Genomic DNA, 15,727 nt, shown 5'->3' on the forward strand with positions numbered 1-15,727 from the left:
TTAAGGTTACTCTGCAGAACACCAAGCATGTGACTTGCAGTTTGAATTTCTCCCTGCACAGCTGCAGCATGACAAACTGTGCCCCTCTGGCACCCAGGCTGTGCCCTAACAGCACACACACCTTGCCCTGGGCAGCACAGGGCTGTAGAATGCCCTGCTGTGTTGGTACCTTTTAAAGACATTCTCTAACTCAGAGTAAAGAAAGCATGTTTATATAATGAACTGTATCCCTCTCAGGAAAAACAAATTTATAAACTCTTCAATCTTACAAGTACCTTACCCAAACACATTTAGATCTTTAAACTGAGTGTCCACCTTGCTTTCATGTAAGCCCAAGCACTAGACAGAGATAGGTACTTTTAAAGTGTATCTGAATGTTACTTAAGGTTGCATGTTTTTCATTAATTTTTATGTATATATGACTTGGGCTACTAAGGTTACACAAAAGTGACTTCTGTCCTAGTTACTTAGCCCCGAAAAAAGAGATACAGAAAAGTAATTACTTTAAGAACATTGGCAATTCTACAACTATTGTACAAGACTGCCATGCCTAGCGAGGACTGACAGGTGGGGAACCTGCTTACATATTCCTGCCTGCACCAGTGTGGGGTGGCAGCAGCATGGTTTGGATCACTAAGACCAGCACTCTTACATCACTAGCACTTTTTCTTGAAAGAAAGTCTGACTAAAGCAACAGCCAGTTCCCTACAGATAGCAGGTCTCTGCCACCAACACAGTTCAATTCAAATAAATGTTTTATTGGGAAATAAGTGTTACACAGACTGAAAAACCACAACCCACCAGCATTTAACCTCTTCAAGAATGAAAATTAGCTAGCCTGTGTGGTTTTACACAGGACTGTCATCAACACAGAAGGAGTTCCTGATAGTCCCCAACGAGACAGATGACTTAAAGATACAGTCCCTCAGGGGTTCCCTCCTGCTTCTTATAGAGAACATTCTCTTTAGACTTTTTGAAGTCTTCATTTGTTACTTTCATTCGCCGTTCCCTCAAAGCCATCAATCCAGCTTCTGTACAAATTGCCTGCAACAGAGAAAGCAGGAGTAAGTTACTGTCTGTGCAAACCCTTCAAGCCACACCTCAGAAGACGGCACCACCTTCACACCGCTCCCACTAACTCCCTCCGTAGTAAAAGTGAAGAGTGTTAACAAAATTTACGTTAATACTGTTCAGTAGCACTGAAGCATGTAAAGCAATCTGGGTAAAGCTAGATGAGTACATCCTTCTGCAGCCAGAGTAACCCTGCCATGACAGAAAGGCATAGCAACAGTTTCCCTCCTGGGAGGGACAGATGCATCCAGCTTTGTTAATGGTGGGCTGTGGCATCCTTCTGCACCGAGGTGGTCACATAACATCATGTTTGGTTAAGCTCATTAGTGTGGTAACTCCAGCAAGGGCTCTGTCTCCTTCAGAAAAGCAGACGATGCGTGTCTGAAGCTTCCTCATCTACAGGTGCATTTTTATCTGCTTGCAACAGTCTCTAAAAATGCTTCTTATCCTGCACTATCTTAAGTAACATTTAAGATATCTTGCATGTTTGTGCCAGATTCCACATTCCACTTTGAATTTCCACTTTGCTACTTGTTATCTGAATATCAAATTTTACAGGTACATACTCTTATTAACACAAGCTACCTCATAATTAAAATTTTGGTAAACTTCCCATTTGTAAAGCTGAGTATGTGGCACTCATAAAGGTATTTTGAAGCCATCCAACTGTCCCTCAGTGATGTAATCACAGGTAATTAGAGAACAATTTCAACAGACAATGTTTTTGGACACAATCAAAATGAGATTCGAGTTGTGTTTTCAAGTATAAACAATGGTGATGTACACTAACCTTAATATCTGCACCACTGAGATCATCTTTTGCCATAATCAGCTCATCCAAAGTCACATCATCTGCCAACGTCATCCTACTTGTGTGAATCTGAAAGATTCGTTTCTTGGTCTTTTCATCAGGTAGAGGGAACTCTATTTTCCTATCGATACGTCCTGTGCAAAAGAAAAGTTCAGTCAGGTTTTTTTTGCATGCAGCTATTGGAAGCAGAGCAGGAAGAAGGTTTCAAGGTTAGACTGACAAGTAACTGTTTCTTCACACCACACTCAATCATGTCTTAGAATAAAAAGTGAGATCAGACTATTTGCAATGAACAGGAAGCTACTGGAGCTGAAAGATACCATGCTGCTGAAAAAGTCTGTGTCACTGTGGGTAAGGGACACCTCACCTGAGAAATATGAAAAACCTTCCTTGAGTCACATATAAATACAACAAAAAACAATGTGTCACAGCACAGGGAAGTACTCATCAAATACTTTTGTTCTTGTAATAAATTTTATTCTACTCCGAGATGACATTTAGCTCTGAAGTTTCATTTTTTGATTTATTTTGTGTGCGTGTGTGCATGCAGCACTGTGGCAACTCAAAGAACTCTTCCTCCCTATATAACCAACCCCCTAAAAAAACAAAACAAAACCAACCAAAAACAAAACCCAACAAAAAAACCCCAAACACCTAACTGAAGAAGGAAGGTTTTGCATACATAGTTCTGTTACAAGTCCCTACACCACATCTTTCCTTTATGTCAGTAGGGACTTTGGATGTCCTAGTACTCATTGTTCCAACTTTAATGAGCAATCTTTGTAAAGATATTTTCCATCTCCAGATCACTCCTATTTTTCTTTAGTTTTACAGTATCTTTTCTAAAAAGGGTTGATCGCACCACTTGAGATATTCTAGACTGTCACGCACAATGGTAAATCAGTTTACGGAGCTGCTGGAAGTGCCCTGGTTGCTCCAGCAATGGTTACATTTAAATACCCAATAGGTGTAGGAAGTTTCCAAGCAACAAACTTTAGATCATCTTAGCCTGTCTTGTAATGCTAGTATAGCATTATCTCCTCTGTACTCTAACAGCACTGGTCTTGATTTGGAGGGGGTAAGGTTAAGACGGTGACAAAACCAGACTTTTTTGAAAAAACACAAACATACCTCAGCAACTTCATACTGTGGAGGTTTTTTTTCCTTCCTGAACTCCTTGGGTCCCTGCAGTCTAGTGACTGTTCAGAGTAGTTGACAATTTCACCTTAAATTATCTTTGCTCTCTATCTTACCTCTATTACTTTAGAAGGAGTATCTTTACAACCTCTTCAATACTTAGGATTTACTTGAGGACACTAATTGGAGGCTTAGCTTATTTCTTTGATCTCTGTGTTACTTTCTACCTTCTGATTTAACAGACCCCACAGACGTATTATGTTTCAGTACATCTTTAGAGGCCATACTACTTGTGCCTCTTCAAGCTTTTGGGTCAACATGGAGTACATATGTCAAAACAAGATATTACTTCTCCCTCACTCATCCCCCAGATGACAGCAGTACGCCACGTCGGTAAGGAAGCAGACTGGTTTCCTTGCATCAGAATCTAGGCTCTCATTGTTATAGCTTAAGTTCTCATCTGTGAAGCACAAGTGGTACTGCCCTACCTTCCCCAGCTGCTGAAGACGTTAATGAAATGCTGCTGCTGCACTACAGCTTGCCGTAACAATTACTTAAACCAGCTGTGCCATCTTAATACAAAGGAAGAATATTCAAATTGTTTATGTATATGTAAGAGGAAATTAACACATTTCTTCTCGTCCATAAGTTTTTCTCCCATTTGGAAACTTGTGAATGTGTTCCAGTTTTAACAGATACACAAACACAGATGAGATGGTGAATAGAGACAAACCAGTAACTTGCATTCCTTTTACCAGCCCATGTTTGATAAGTTATGACAAGTCTTTTCACAAGAAAAGTGATGTAAGCATACACAGCGGGAAGTCTCTTACCGGGCCTAATTAAAGCTGGGTCCAGTGTTTCTATTCTGTTTGTAGCCATAATAACTTTAACATCCCCCCGGGAGTCAAACCCATCCAGTTGGTTCAGCAGCTCCAGCATTGTACGCTGGATCTCTCTTTCACCACCTGAATTTGAGTCATACCTTTAAGAAAACAATATAGTCAGAAAAAGCACTATGCAAATTTAAGAACATACTTCACATAACTGCCACAAACACAAACTAAATAGTGCGTGGTTTGTTTTTGGTTTTTTTTAAACACTCATAACTTTTTTTTTTTTATTTTAACGTTCACCCATAGAAAACAAAAAGCAGGTTTTCAGAATCATATTGTGACATCTAGGTAAGTGAAGAAACACTGAACTATTCTTGTAGTTGGGGAAAGTAACAGCAATCACGTGAAGGAAATCTGTCCTTTTTCCATGCTTGTTATGTATTTGGAAACCTCTTTTTTCCCCAACAAAATCAACAAATTAACATAAAAAAGGAAGAAAACCCAATTCTTAAAAGCACATGCATCCACTTCATAGAAAATACAGCTTGCCACTCATTTTTCCATTTCAGAGTTTTTCCCTTACGCACGCAGTTAGAACTACACCCTTACTTAGTGGATCCTGGTTTAACTCTGCTCCTCCTGAAACACAGGTACCAGTGGCTGTATTTCTCTGCTTTGTGGCTTAGCCATTTCATTTTGCTAATAGCAGACTAGATAACCTACATCCAAAACAGCTCCCCCATGTTTAGGAACAGTCTGAAGCAACCTAATATTCATGAAGAATTCCACATGTTATGCACTTTACCATCAGTCTAATCCTTTCTACATACGCTGAAATATATTGGGCAGAAGCTGTGTTATACTGGAGCCTCAGGCTAGTAGCTGTGTAGTACTATGCATGAGCACCTTTTTATTTATTTAAAAAACATCTGAGTACTTTAAAGACTATTTGTATTGGACAGTTCTAACTAGCCTATGGAATTTTCAAAGTAATACCACTTGGATACAGGCGGAAAAATGGTTTAGTGTGGCACAAGCAATGCTTCCCCATGACATCACACCCTGTAACTTACCATATAATATTCTAAGAACATGTAAGTATTTAGCCACCTATCTGGAGAGCCAAACGATAAATGGATATATTCTGTATCAAGCACGCTGCTTTACTGTTGAATCACTAAAGTCCATTACTGTATATTTATTTGCACTTAGAGGATACCATATGAACTTATGCACCGTGTCTAAGACACTCTACCATAGAGATGCTACCAGCTAGCAAGAGAACAGAGGTTGTCTCCAGTCACATTCATTTAATATGAAAAGGTTGTGATGTATTTTAGTTTCAAAGAAGTTATTTGAAGTCTTACTTGTTAAAAATGCTTACATCAAAGAGTATTATGAAAATGCTAGAAAATGCTAAGAAACAGAGTATCAATATGGCTGCAAAAGAAGTGTTTCTAGTAAGCCTTGTGGGTGAAGTGGGAGCTAGAGCTAGAATGCTGTACCTCTTTGTACCAATGGCATCAATTTCGTCAATGAAGACAATCGACGGAGCATGCTCTTCAGCCACACGGAACAGTTCGCGCACGAGCTTTGGACCATCACCCAAGTATTTCTGTATAAGTTCTGAACCAACCACTCTCAGGAAGGTTGCTGAAGTTTGGTTTGCCACTGCTTTGGCTAGTAAAGTTTTACCTGGGTTTTAGTCAGAAAGAAATACTGTAATTAGTTTGCGGGGGCAGGGGGGCTTTGTTAAAGCTTTATGCTTTAACAAAACAGTCATATGACATTTGTGACAGACTTGGCAATGCTTTAATACTAAGCAAGCATAGTTTATTTCACTTGTTTCAGCTCAGCACAGTTGTTAATGTACTGTAAGATACCTGTGCCAGGTGGGCCATACAGAATGACTCCTTTGGGTGGCTTTATACCCATCTCTTCATAATATTCAGGATGGGTGAGAGGAAGCTCCACAGACTCCTGCAGCACAAGAAAAACAAACCGGAGTTTTTGTAAAGAGTGAGCGCTCTCCACAGAATTTCTGCAGGGATCTTGAGAACAGCATTTGTATTGGGTTTGTGTGGCAAGAACTTCTTAACTGATTTCAAGACAGACCTTGAAAAGTGCATGTCCCTGTTGCCTCAAATTGTAAGGCAGACAACTACTTTATCTGAACAGGTCTTCCTATTGTTTCCACTTGACATGTGGAAGAGAAGCAGTAAGTGCTCCCCCTCCTCCAACCTAAACGCATCATGCTGAATTTAGAACCCTGGAGTTCCTGACTCACAAGCACTCATGGAGGATCTTGGGGTGGGGGGACCCTTTATGAAAGGATGCCTTCCACCATGAGTTACCAGATACTACAGATCAATATTTTAAGAGCACTTGCTATTTTGGACGCCTACCCAAAGCAAAAGGGTTGAGTATTACCAAGGTTCAGATAGCACTGAAAAAAACCTGGTAGGAAAAAACCCCACCCAAACAACAAATGCATGCAAACACAAAACAAGCAAAAAAAAACCAAACCACCCCTACCCACTAAATCCTTAGATTGCACAGCATCAGACACTCAAAACAACCTCTGCACTTTTTACAATTTAACTCTCATCTTGCAACAATCAGTAACTTTACAGGTTGCAAAACAGTAAGTTATTGCAGAGATTTTATGAGCTCAGGGCTCTACAGGTTCCACGGCAACTGTGAAAGGTTTCCGTGCAAACACTCTGTGAATGGGTATGGTACCCACTTAAGAGATTTAGGTCCATGAGTCTGCCTAGCAAAATCAGATGAAGAAATGCAGTATAGGAAGATACAAAAGAACACTACATGAACAGCAGTTGGTCCTGCTGTTACACTTTTGAGTTCCCAGCACAGCAGCTACATTGCTAGCTTACTTAACAGTGTAAATTAGCACAACTGAATACCTTGATTTCTTGAATCTGGTTGTCAAGGCCACCAATGTCAGCATATGTTTCTTGAGGAGCCTTCTCCACTTTCATCACAGTAACTAAAGGGTCTGTGTCATCCATCAGCACTCCTATCACAGCATGAACCTAATTCAAGCATTAAGAGTTGTCAAAGAAAGCAAGCAGCATTATTAGGACAAGCTCAAGCCTAAACCCAATGCTCATCTATTTAGGTGTGTGAAATAACAGCATTAGCTCCCAGACCTTAGGATTCTGTGATTCTCGGGGGTCGGGGGGAAGGCCAGTTAAAAAGAGTACAAGAACTTGTGCTTCATTTTATAAAAACAACTCACCTTATGATTTAGCAAAACAGAGCAGCCTGGCTCTAGCAGATCCTTGTCCACAAAAGACAGAATACTGACATAGTGCTCTGATCCTACTGATGTGGACACAATAGCATGGTTGTCATCAATAATCTCCTCCAAGGTACCCACGGACATTGGTGTTCCCCTCAGATCATCCACCTTTGATCTTTCTTCCTGTTGTCAGGAAGAATCCAAGAAACAACTCAAGAACACAGGCAAAAACATTCTTGTACAACACTGGTTCAACAGTTTACACCAAACATAACAGAACTAGTCTCTGCTATTGTTGTTTCACTGCCCCAAATGGCATAAAAGCATAGGCCAGTAACAAAATCCACTATTATTTTAGTCCTAAATGTATGGACACCACTATATGGATGTGCATAGCTAGAATATTCTTTCTTTCTCTATTGATGGAGATATCTGGGAGCTGCACTTTGACAGACCACTAAGAAACAAAAAAACCACTGTGGCCTCATCTGTAGTAACCCATGCTTGGACTAAAACCATTAAACCACTAGAAAAAAATATCCTCTGTTTTCTGGACAGTAATTGAGATTTAATGAAGAACTGTAATACACATAATACGTTTGTATTGACTTACACATTCATGGCACTTTATTTCCATTGCTTTTGTATGAAGTAGTTTACATTAGAGCACTTACTGTAACATTAGAAGTAACAGTTCACTCAAACCTCACCTCTTGTTTTTCTTCCAAAGGTTTCATCTGTTCTTGATTTCTGATAAATTCTTCCTCCATTAAGAGGTAATCTTTAATTCTCTCCAATTTCAACAATTTGAGTCTGCACTGTGTGTGAGGAGTCACTGTAATCAAAGTGGAATCACACTGTTTTAGACCAAGTCTGACATGGTACCAACTATTCACTAATTCATTACCAGAAATTCTGCTTTATTTTTTGACAATAACTTCTATATGAGCAGCAGTCACTATTTTAGTTGTCCCACTGTAATTCTAGGTTAAAAACATTTTTAGAGATAATATTTCCCCTGCACTTCTCATTACGATTTCTCTCTCTTACCTGGAAATTCATGGGCGGCATCTTGCGTAACAATAACCTTATTTTTCGTTTTTACATTAATTAGAAGTAAAATTACATTTGGCTTTCTGCTTAATCATTTACAACCTACGTACAGCTAGATGTAGGGGATAGGACAGCTCTGCACTTCTCGAAGAGCAGACAGTCCACGGGACTGGTGAGGCAGGCAGAATGCTTACCCAGGGGGAGTTTGCTGGCAGCATCTGGTCCCTTTGTTTTCTTCTTCTTTTTCCCCACTCTGGTTGGAACTGGAGGTTCATATTTCTTCTTCTTATCCTTATTGATAAAAAGAATTTCATGAAAAAAAAATCAGGATATCAACAATGAAAAAAATATACACAGATGTTAGGCGCACAGATTGAGAGAGAGCTCAACTTAAGCTGAATGGCTACATAACAAAATTGTCTCCTTTATGATATATAATGAGAAGCCCAAAAGAAATACTATTCTTATTTTTTTAAGAAAGTTCAAAAATTTCTTCTCCTGGTTATTTTAGATCCCTCTTCTTAATTTTCAGTGAATATAGAACATGGAAGGCTAAAGCCTGAAGTATGAGTAAACAAAACTCATACATGAAAGGATGAGGAAAATATTGAATCTGAACATTTCTGTTGCACTTTAATCAACAAGTAACGCGCATTTGGTTTGCCAGCTTAGACATAGCTTGCCACGTACGTTATACTTCCATCTCCAAAGGAAACTGGAACGGCCGCTAATGGTCTACAACATGAAGTAAAGACCTCATGCAGATGACAGTATGATGTCATTTTCAAACCAAAAACAGTTACTTTGGTGACAGCTTGAAGGCAACTAGTCTTTTCTGCCCCAGGCAGATTTATAGTTTTGTTATTTTAAAAAAGTAATTACTACTGTCAAATAATTTGTTTTGCTTTACAGTCAAGCCCCCTTTTCTATTTTTGAACAGCAACCTGCTTTCTCCAATGTGCATCCAGAAGAGATAAGACATCTCATCACAGTTAGCAAGAGCGTAGTTTTATGCAGTTCTGAATGCAAGAATGAAAAAGAGTTGTAAAATACAGTCTATTGCAACCAGCCTCTGCAGTAGCACCCCTGTAGTTGATCCTATAAGTATAAGCACTTGTTTTGGTTTTAGTTACCTTGTCATCCTTCTTGCCACCACCAGGACCATGTCCGCCACTCTGACTTTGACCCTAAGTAACAAGAAAAAAAACCAAAACCAAAACAACAGCCTGATATAAGTACACTGCTATGAATCTTGAAGCCTATGGAGAGCTCCACATAAAGAAAAGCCATAACTGGATTTCACCTAAATGAATTACTACTACATTCCAGGGAACTGTCAAAAGCCAGTGAATAAAGACAGGTGCAGACTTATGCAGCAGGAAAGGACACGTTCACTGGTACGTTTTTGACTCGTACGGCGTTGCGCTGTCTTGCTACGTCGTAGTTTTAGCTCATTCCTCGCTCGCGTCAATTAACGAGCGGCACTAAGCAACACGTACCACAGCAAGGTCTCCTTCCCTCTCCTGTGAGCTACGTTACCCGCCCTTGCCCCCACAACGGGACAAACCAGAGCTGCTGCCCGCGGAGACTGCCACCGCTCCCCGCGGGAAGCCCGACCTCTGCGAGGCGATGCCCGCGCCCCCGGCTGGCGAGGCCCTGCAGGCCCGCGGCTACAAACCCACCTCCCTCCCACAGCGGCGAGCGACGCGGCGAGCCCCCCCCCGCGGCGGCGAGCCCCGGCTCACGGCCCGGCCTCAGCGCCGCCGGCCGCGCTCCCCCCACCGCCGCCCCGCCGGAGGCGGCCTAGAGGCCCAGCGCCGGCGGTGACTCCGCAAAACCCCGCCCGACGGCGGCAGGATGCCCGAGGAGGCCTGGACCTCCGCTCCGCGCCGCAGGCGCGGCCCCCTCCCCCGTACGGCCGCGCTCTGGGCGCCCCGGCCCGGCCCGGTCCCGGGGAGCCGGCCGCGGTCTCACCATCCCTCCTCGGCGCCGCACCGGAAATACGGCCCCGCCGGTGCCCGGCGAGAAGCGCGGCGGCGTCACTACGGGGTACGGCAAGGGCCAAACGCGGACGGCGGCGCGGGCGCGACAAAGGCGCGCGGCGCCGGGCAGCGGGTCACGTGACCCCGCCGGTGGCGGGGGCCGGCCCGGCTGAGGCGGCGAGCAGCCGCCCCCTCCCGCCCTGCGGGGCCGCGGCGCCGGCCGCCGCCCCCTCGCCTGCCGGCGGGACCGGGCCGGGCCGCCCACCCCACCCCACCCCACGCCACCCATCCCGGGCCCTGCCCGTCTGGCCCCGCGCCGCCGCCCGGGCGGCGCGGGGGAGCTCGGTGCGGCCGCTCGGGCTGTGAGGCCGGCGGCGAGCAGCAGAGGGCTCCGTGCCGCGGCGGGGGCCGAGCTCTGCTTCGAAGCGGCCCGGCCTCGGCAGCGCCTGGGCTCTGGGGGGGGCCCGTTTCCCGGGCGAGGTTGCGAGCGAAGCGAGCGCCGTCCGAATTGCGGTCACGCCTGCCTGCAGGCGGTTCCCGCGGTGTCCGAATTGGTCCCCGCGAGGGCAGCGAGCCGTTCGCTGGAGAAAAAGTGACTCCCGCCCCGCTGGCAGACGCTTCGTGGTCGCATTTCAACTACTGCTTAGGTCGCAATAGCTTCTGAATACGATTTCAGATTAACAGCGCTTTTCTTGACGACGGAAGAGACATGTGGTAATGGCTAAGCGGAGAAGACCTTTTCAACAGTCTGCTAACGGCAGCTTTTGCTTCAAAAGCGTGGAACTGCCTTCTCTGCCATAGAAACCTAGAAGAAAGCGGAGTTCTTTCCCCTTGAGATGTTTCTCAGGTGTTCTTACAGTTCACATCAAAACACGAAGCTGGTGATACTTATTAAACCTCGCAATAACCAGCTGCCGCAATGTTAATATCCATAAAAATGAAATTAAAACCTCTGAATATGCTGGGAAAGTATGCCTTAATCCTGGCAGTTCGAGTTACCTCCCTTAAGCACTACTACTTAGCCACTAAGAGATGGGTCTTCCTGGAAAGACCAAAACACTGGTGGTGGTGTGCCGCAAGTGGAAATGTTAAGAGTTTGCAGCTCTTGCCTGCTTTGTGTGCCTGCTTGGAGAGTGGTCCTGCTCCTGTCCGGTGTCACGAGAGGTTCTTTAAAATATGCTGTTGTGAAGAATTCATCAGTCACCATGCAGCCTTGCGCGTACTGCAAACTCTGCTTTTAACGTGTGGCCTGGTACTGTGGAAGAGGGTGTATGAACGCTGTAGAGGATGGCAGCTTTAAAGCTCAGGAGAGTAGCCTGAAGTATGGAAAGGCGCAAAAACAGAGCTAATGTTTTACAACATTGATGGAAGGATCTTCTACTGAGACCGTGTCTGGACTGGTATAGTGAGTACTGCTTGCCCCAGGTGTTTTCAGAGTGCTACTGGTGCTGGGTGTTCTCCACCTGTAGCATGAGCTGCCATGTGTTTTGACTGTTCCCACAATATAAACACATTCATTCTGTGTATAAAATGCCAGTAGCTCTTCTTCCAAAAGTTTGTTTTCCTGTACCATTTTTCCATATGTGTTTTCAAAATAAATGAAGGCATCCAACCTTGTTTTAAAGTTATTTGCAGTGGGAGTAACCAGAAAAGGTTCTCCGTAATGAAAGAATGGAAATACAAATCAAAGAAAGGGAGGGTTTTCTTTGTATGTCTAGGAATGAAATCTAAGCTTCAGGAGTTTTAACTGCCAAGAAAGAAGAGACACTGTGACGTTTCTCTTAGGACTTCTTGCTGTGAGCTGACCTGTGTGGGAGTGTAGAAGCAGAGGAGGAAGAGTGGCAAATATTCTTTGTGACCTGTATTTAAAGATATGGCGTTTTTTTCCTAGACCTGATGCTTCCTGCCATCTCTTGCACAATCTAGACAATATAAAAGCATAATTTTTTTGTGTGTAAGAATTGCTTTTCTTACGGGTAGCTCTGTAAGAACAGTGGTAAAGTTTTCAGGAAATCCCTCCCTCCAGATAAACATAATGTTTATACCTACAATGAGCTCTACCAATCTGCAATATTCCTGGGGAAATGCAGGAGAAAATTCCAATGTCTGCTTTTGACATTCCCAAAGGTAAAGCACAGGTTGAACCCAAGCATGTACTCAATCCAGAACTCAGCGCCTGCTTTGGGTCAAGTCTGGTTTACACTGTGTCCTTGCACTGGAGCCCCGGTCCTCGTTTGGGGCCCGCAGCGGCTGCTCGGTGTCTGCCCGCTGCAGAACCGAAGTGCCTGCCTCCTCTGTGGGAGCGCTGGCAGTGTCACCAATGAATTTAGGGGATCTTTGGATACTTTCTCTTCTTTGGGCTAAAAACTCTGTGACAAGATATTGCGGGGTTGTGTGGGGAGTCGGTATGGGAGGACAGGGTCTTTTGTGAGCATCACTATCACCAGAAAGGTTATAATCAAGATGAGGGTATAGTTTAAACATACTTATATTCTGCTTTCACCCTGTTAACCAGCATATAGATTATATTTACACTTGTCACTGTTTTCAGTGTAAAGATCAGAGCGTTCATGAAAAGGGCCTCCACTTTTGAGCCGTTGGTAGGATGTGGAGGATGTTCTGCTCTTTGCTTTGATGTTGTATTTTCTTTCACACTTCCTCTAGAATTCAAGTCTCAGTAGGGAACTTTATTTACTAAATATTAATGTAACTGGCTGGGCTGTGTAGAAAGGTGGAACCAAACTTTGGTTTTGTTCCATTTGTTCACAAGGGTTACTGTTTTGCACTGTGGGTTTAATCTGACTCTTCTATTCTTTTTATTCTTTTATGAATTAGCTGCATTTTTTGTTATGGCATCAGCTGTTCTGTAACTTTTAAGGACACTTGGAATGAAATGAAATGAAAACAGATGTTCTTTGCTTTAATAACATTCACTTTATGGAATTTACTGTCTTACAGGATTGCATCCGTATTTCTTTTAACCTTACAGTGTACAAATGCTAGAACATCCTTTCCCTCAAATATACGCAATTTTTCCTCTCTTCAACCGCACTTTAGATTCAGACATACCCATATTTATTTAGAACTATACCTGTAATTGGTAGTGCTGGTTATAATTCAGATTTTCTTTTTTCTTACAAAACCCTGATTTTAGTGGCCTGTAGCTCTGCAGTCATTTGAAGATGGAGAATTGTTTCATAAGCTGACCAAAATGGTAGGGGTGTAGGGTGAACCTAAAAGCTCAACTTTGCATTTGTGAGCTCACAAGACACATGTGTGACAGCATATCTGGTTTGTGTAGCCTTTATAAATGTTAGGAAATTATATATGGGAACAACAGTAAAAGGATGTTGTCAAGATTGTCTCCCAGCTCATTCACTTAAATACATGCTGTGGAACAGCTGTGGCAGAAAACATGAATCATAGAAGGGAAATGCTGTGGGTTTTGAACCAGCTTCCTGATTTGGGGTGATCTGGTTAACGGCTTTCAGTTCTTGGGGTTAGTAATGCTGGCTAACTGTTAAGTGCTATAGAAATGCAGTTCTGTAACCTGGCTGCTTGTCTTAACTTTCCAGATCTTTGGTTTGGTTGCAGAGTACAGATAATGTCAAATTAGGAAGTTTAAACAATAAATATGTTTAATGATCGAAGTGCCTCTGATTTTTTGTGTTACCCTCACTAGAAAAAAACAAAAGAGAAAGTGGGCAGGGGTAGCAGGAAAGAACACACAGTCCTTGTTTGCTAAAGATGAACATAGCCTTGGGGGCATCAAAAAGTGTCTCTTTATATCAAAAAATATTAAGAGTTGTTCAGGGAGGGTGGGGTTTTTTGTGCTTTGTTTTTCTTAGTGTTTTCTACTCCCTCTTCTTTATTCTGAAGTAAGCTTACTGCTGATCTTTTAGGCATATTGTAAAGACCCCATCTCTGTTCCCAGGCTTTTGAGGAGGAAGAGGGCAGCTGGGGGCTAGGGCAATATTGGGGTTGGGATTAGTACATAGCAAGAGGTTATTTTCCCTTTGCACATAGAGGAAATTACTAGGATTGCTCATGTTGTTGATGTTAATTTGTCTTTCTTAATATATGTTTAGGCGCCTAGAGCTTTTTATGTTTCCATAAATTTAAATAAACAAACCTACATATAAGAAAAATATTAATCTTGCTATTGTAGCTACATATAGTGGGTTACATTTTCAAAAGTTGCAATTTGGACTCACTCTTTCCTTAAGTGGGTTATGAACTTATGTCCCCGTCAATAAATGAATAAAACTGCAGGTTATTAAGGACCATTTGGAAAAGTTGTTTTTTTTTTTTAAGTGTGTATGTGTCTAAGTACCCAATTAACCATTAAGTTTCTATGCTGCTTACAAGTTGTTCAAACATTTTAGCAATGGAAGGTGTTCCCACCACCTACTAACTGGCATGTAGCTATGTGAAGGGTAGTTATTAGGAGGGTACTTGCTCCTTGTAGGCTCCCCACAGAATCACCTAAGAGAAGTTTCTCTCCCAACTCAGAACAACGCTCATCACCTTCTGGAAATGTCTTTTGCTTTACATTGCCCATCCAGGGAACTAGGGACATGGCTTTTTTTAACTAAGCTGCTCAGGTAAGTGGCTTATATCAGGCAGCATGACTACTTCCTCTTCCCATCACCAAGCCTCAAATACAATGATTTTAAAAATAGGAATGTCACTTTCACCTCCATTCTTTTCCTGAGGTCTGTATTGTACATTTGCACCAGTTCATTTTCAAAAAGGAGTGGAAGCCTGTTAGCTTCAGCCCTAACTACGTCAATGACTCTTAGCTAAAACCCATTTGATTTGAATTATTTGGTATATACAAAGACAGCATTCCCTTAGAAAAGATTCACCTGATGTTTCACAACTTGGAGCATTAGTCATAACTCCTGTGACCTTCCTTGACGTAGTGCTGTATTTCTTAAATGTGAATGGTGGTGGTTCTTATTCCTTCCTGATCCCCAGGATGTTCTGTAAATGCCTTGCTCCCAGCGTGGATGAGAGCAGCTTTTAGCCTCCTCTAATCTGCAGTGACTCTGCTGCATCCCCAAGGCACAAAGAGCTCTTCCCCTGCCTTTCTTTCCCTGCACATAATCGTCATGCTATCACTCAAGAGAAAAGAGCAAACAGCAACTGAAGGCAACTTGCTGATTCCTGATTTCAGTGGAGAGCCACGAGATGGATCCCCAGCTTTAGTGCAGCTTTATGGTAGTGAATTAGCACCAAGCAGCTGTAACATAATGAAGGATTAGCATTGCAGCTGTGGTCTTATCCGTCTAAAACATTTAATGCATGTTCCCACCAGTGGTACCAAAGACTCCAGTGAGACTGTTTACCTGCTCAAACTGAAGCAAATGCTGAAGTGGATAGATTCTACGGTGCATTGGAAAGGAGACGCTAAAAGAGAAGAGAAATCCTTACAGTCTGGCTTCCTGAAGAATTAGAAAACCACATTTTCTCTGTGTGGTTAGGAATAATCTAGGTGAACTTCATGTTCTTGCAAATGAAGTCCTCCGTTCGCACAACTTTAGTTGGCATTTATTATATTCCTAAACATCCT

General features: G+C 42.8%; 1 protein-coding gene across 1 annotated transcript; it reads right to left on the minus strand.

Annotated features, from left to right (window-relative positions):
- Positions 1–737: 737 nt before the first annotated feature.
- On the minus strand, positions 738–10,264 carry PSMC1 (proteasome 26S subunit, ATPase 1). The gene is made up of 11 exons (XM_075030003.1): positions 10,145–10,264; positions 9,304–9,357; positions 8,365–8,461; positions 7,828–7,952; positions 7,115–7,300; positions 6,780–6,908; positions 5,739–5,835; positions 5,361–5,550; positions 3,853–4,004; positions 1,862–2,016; positions 738–1,044 (listed from the first exon to the last, which is right to left on the minus strand). Exons 1-11 carry the CDS (start codon positions 10,145–10,147, stop codon positions 910–912), a joined length of 1,323 nt encoding a protein of 440 aa, XP_074886104.1. The 5' UTR covers positions 10,148–10,264; the 3' UTR covers positions 738–909.
- Positions 10,265–15,727: the final 5,463 nt, after the last annotated feature.

Source organism: Buteo buteo, chromosome 6 (assembly GCF_964188355.1).
Source record: "Buteo buteo chromosome 6, bButBut1.hap1.1, whole genome shotgun sequence".
Taxonomy (NCBI): Eukaryota; Metazoa; Chordata; class Aves; order Accipitriformes; family Accipitridae; genus Buteo; species Buteo buteo.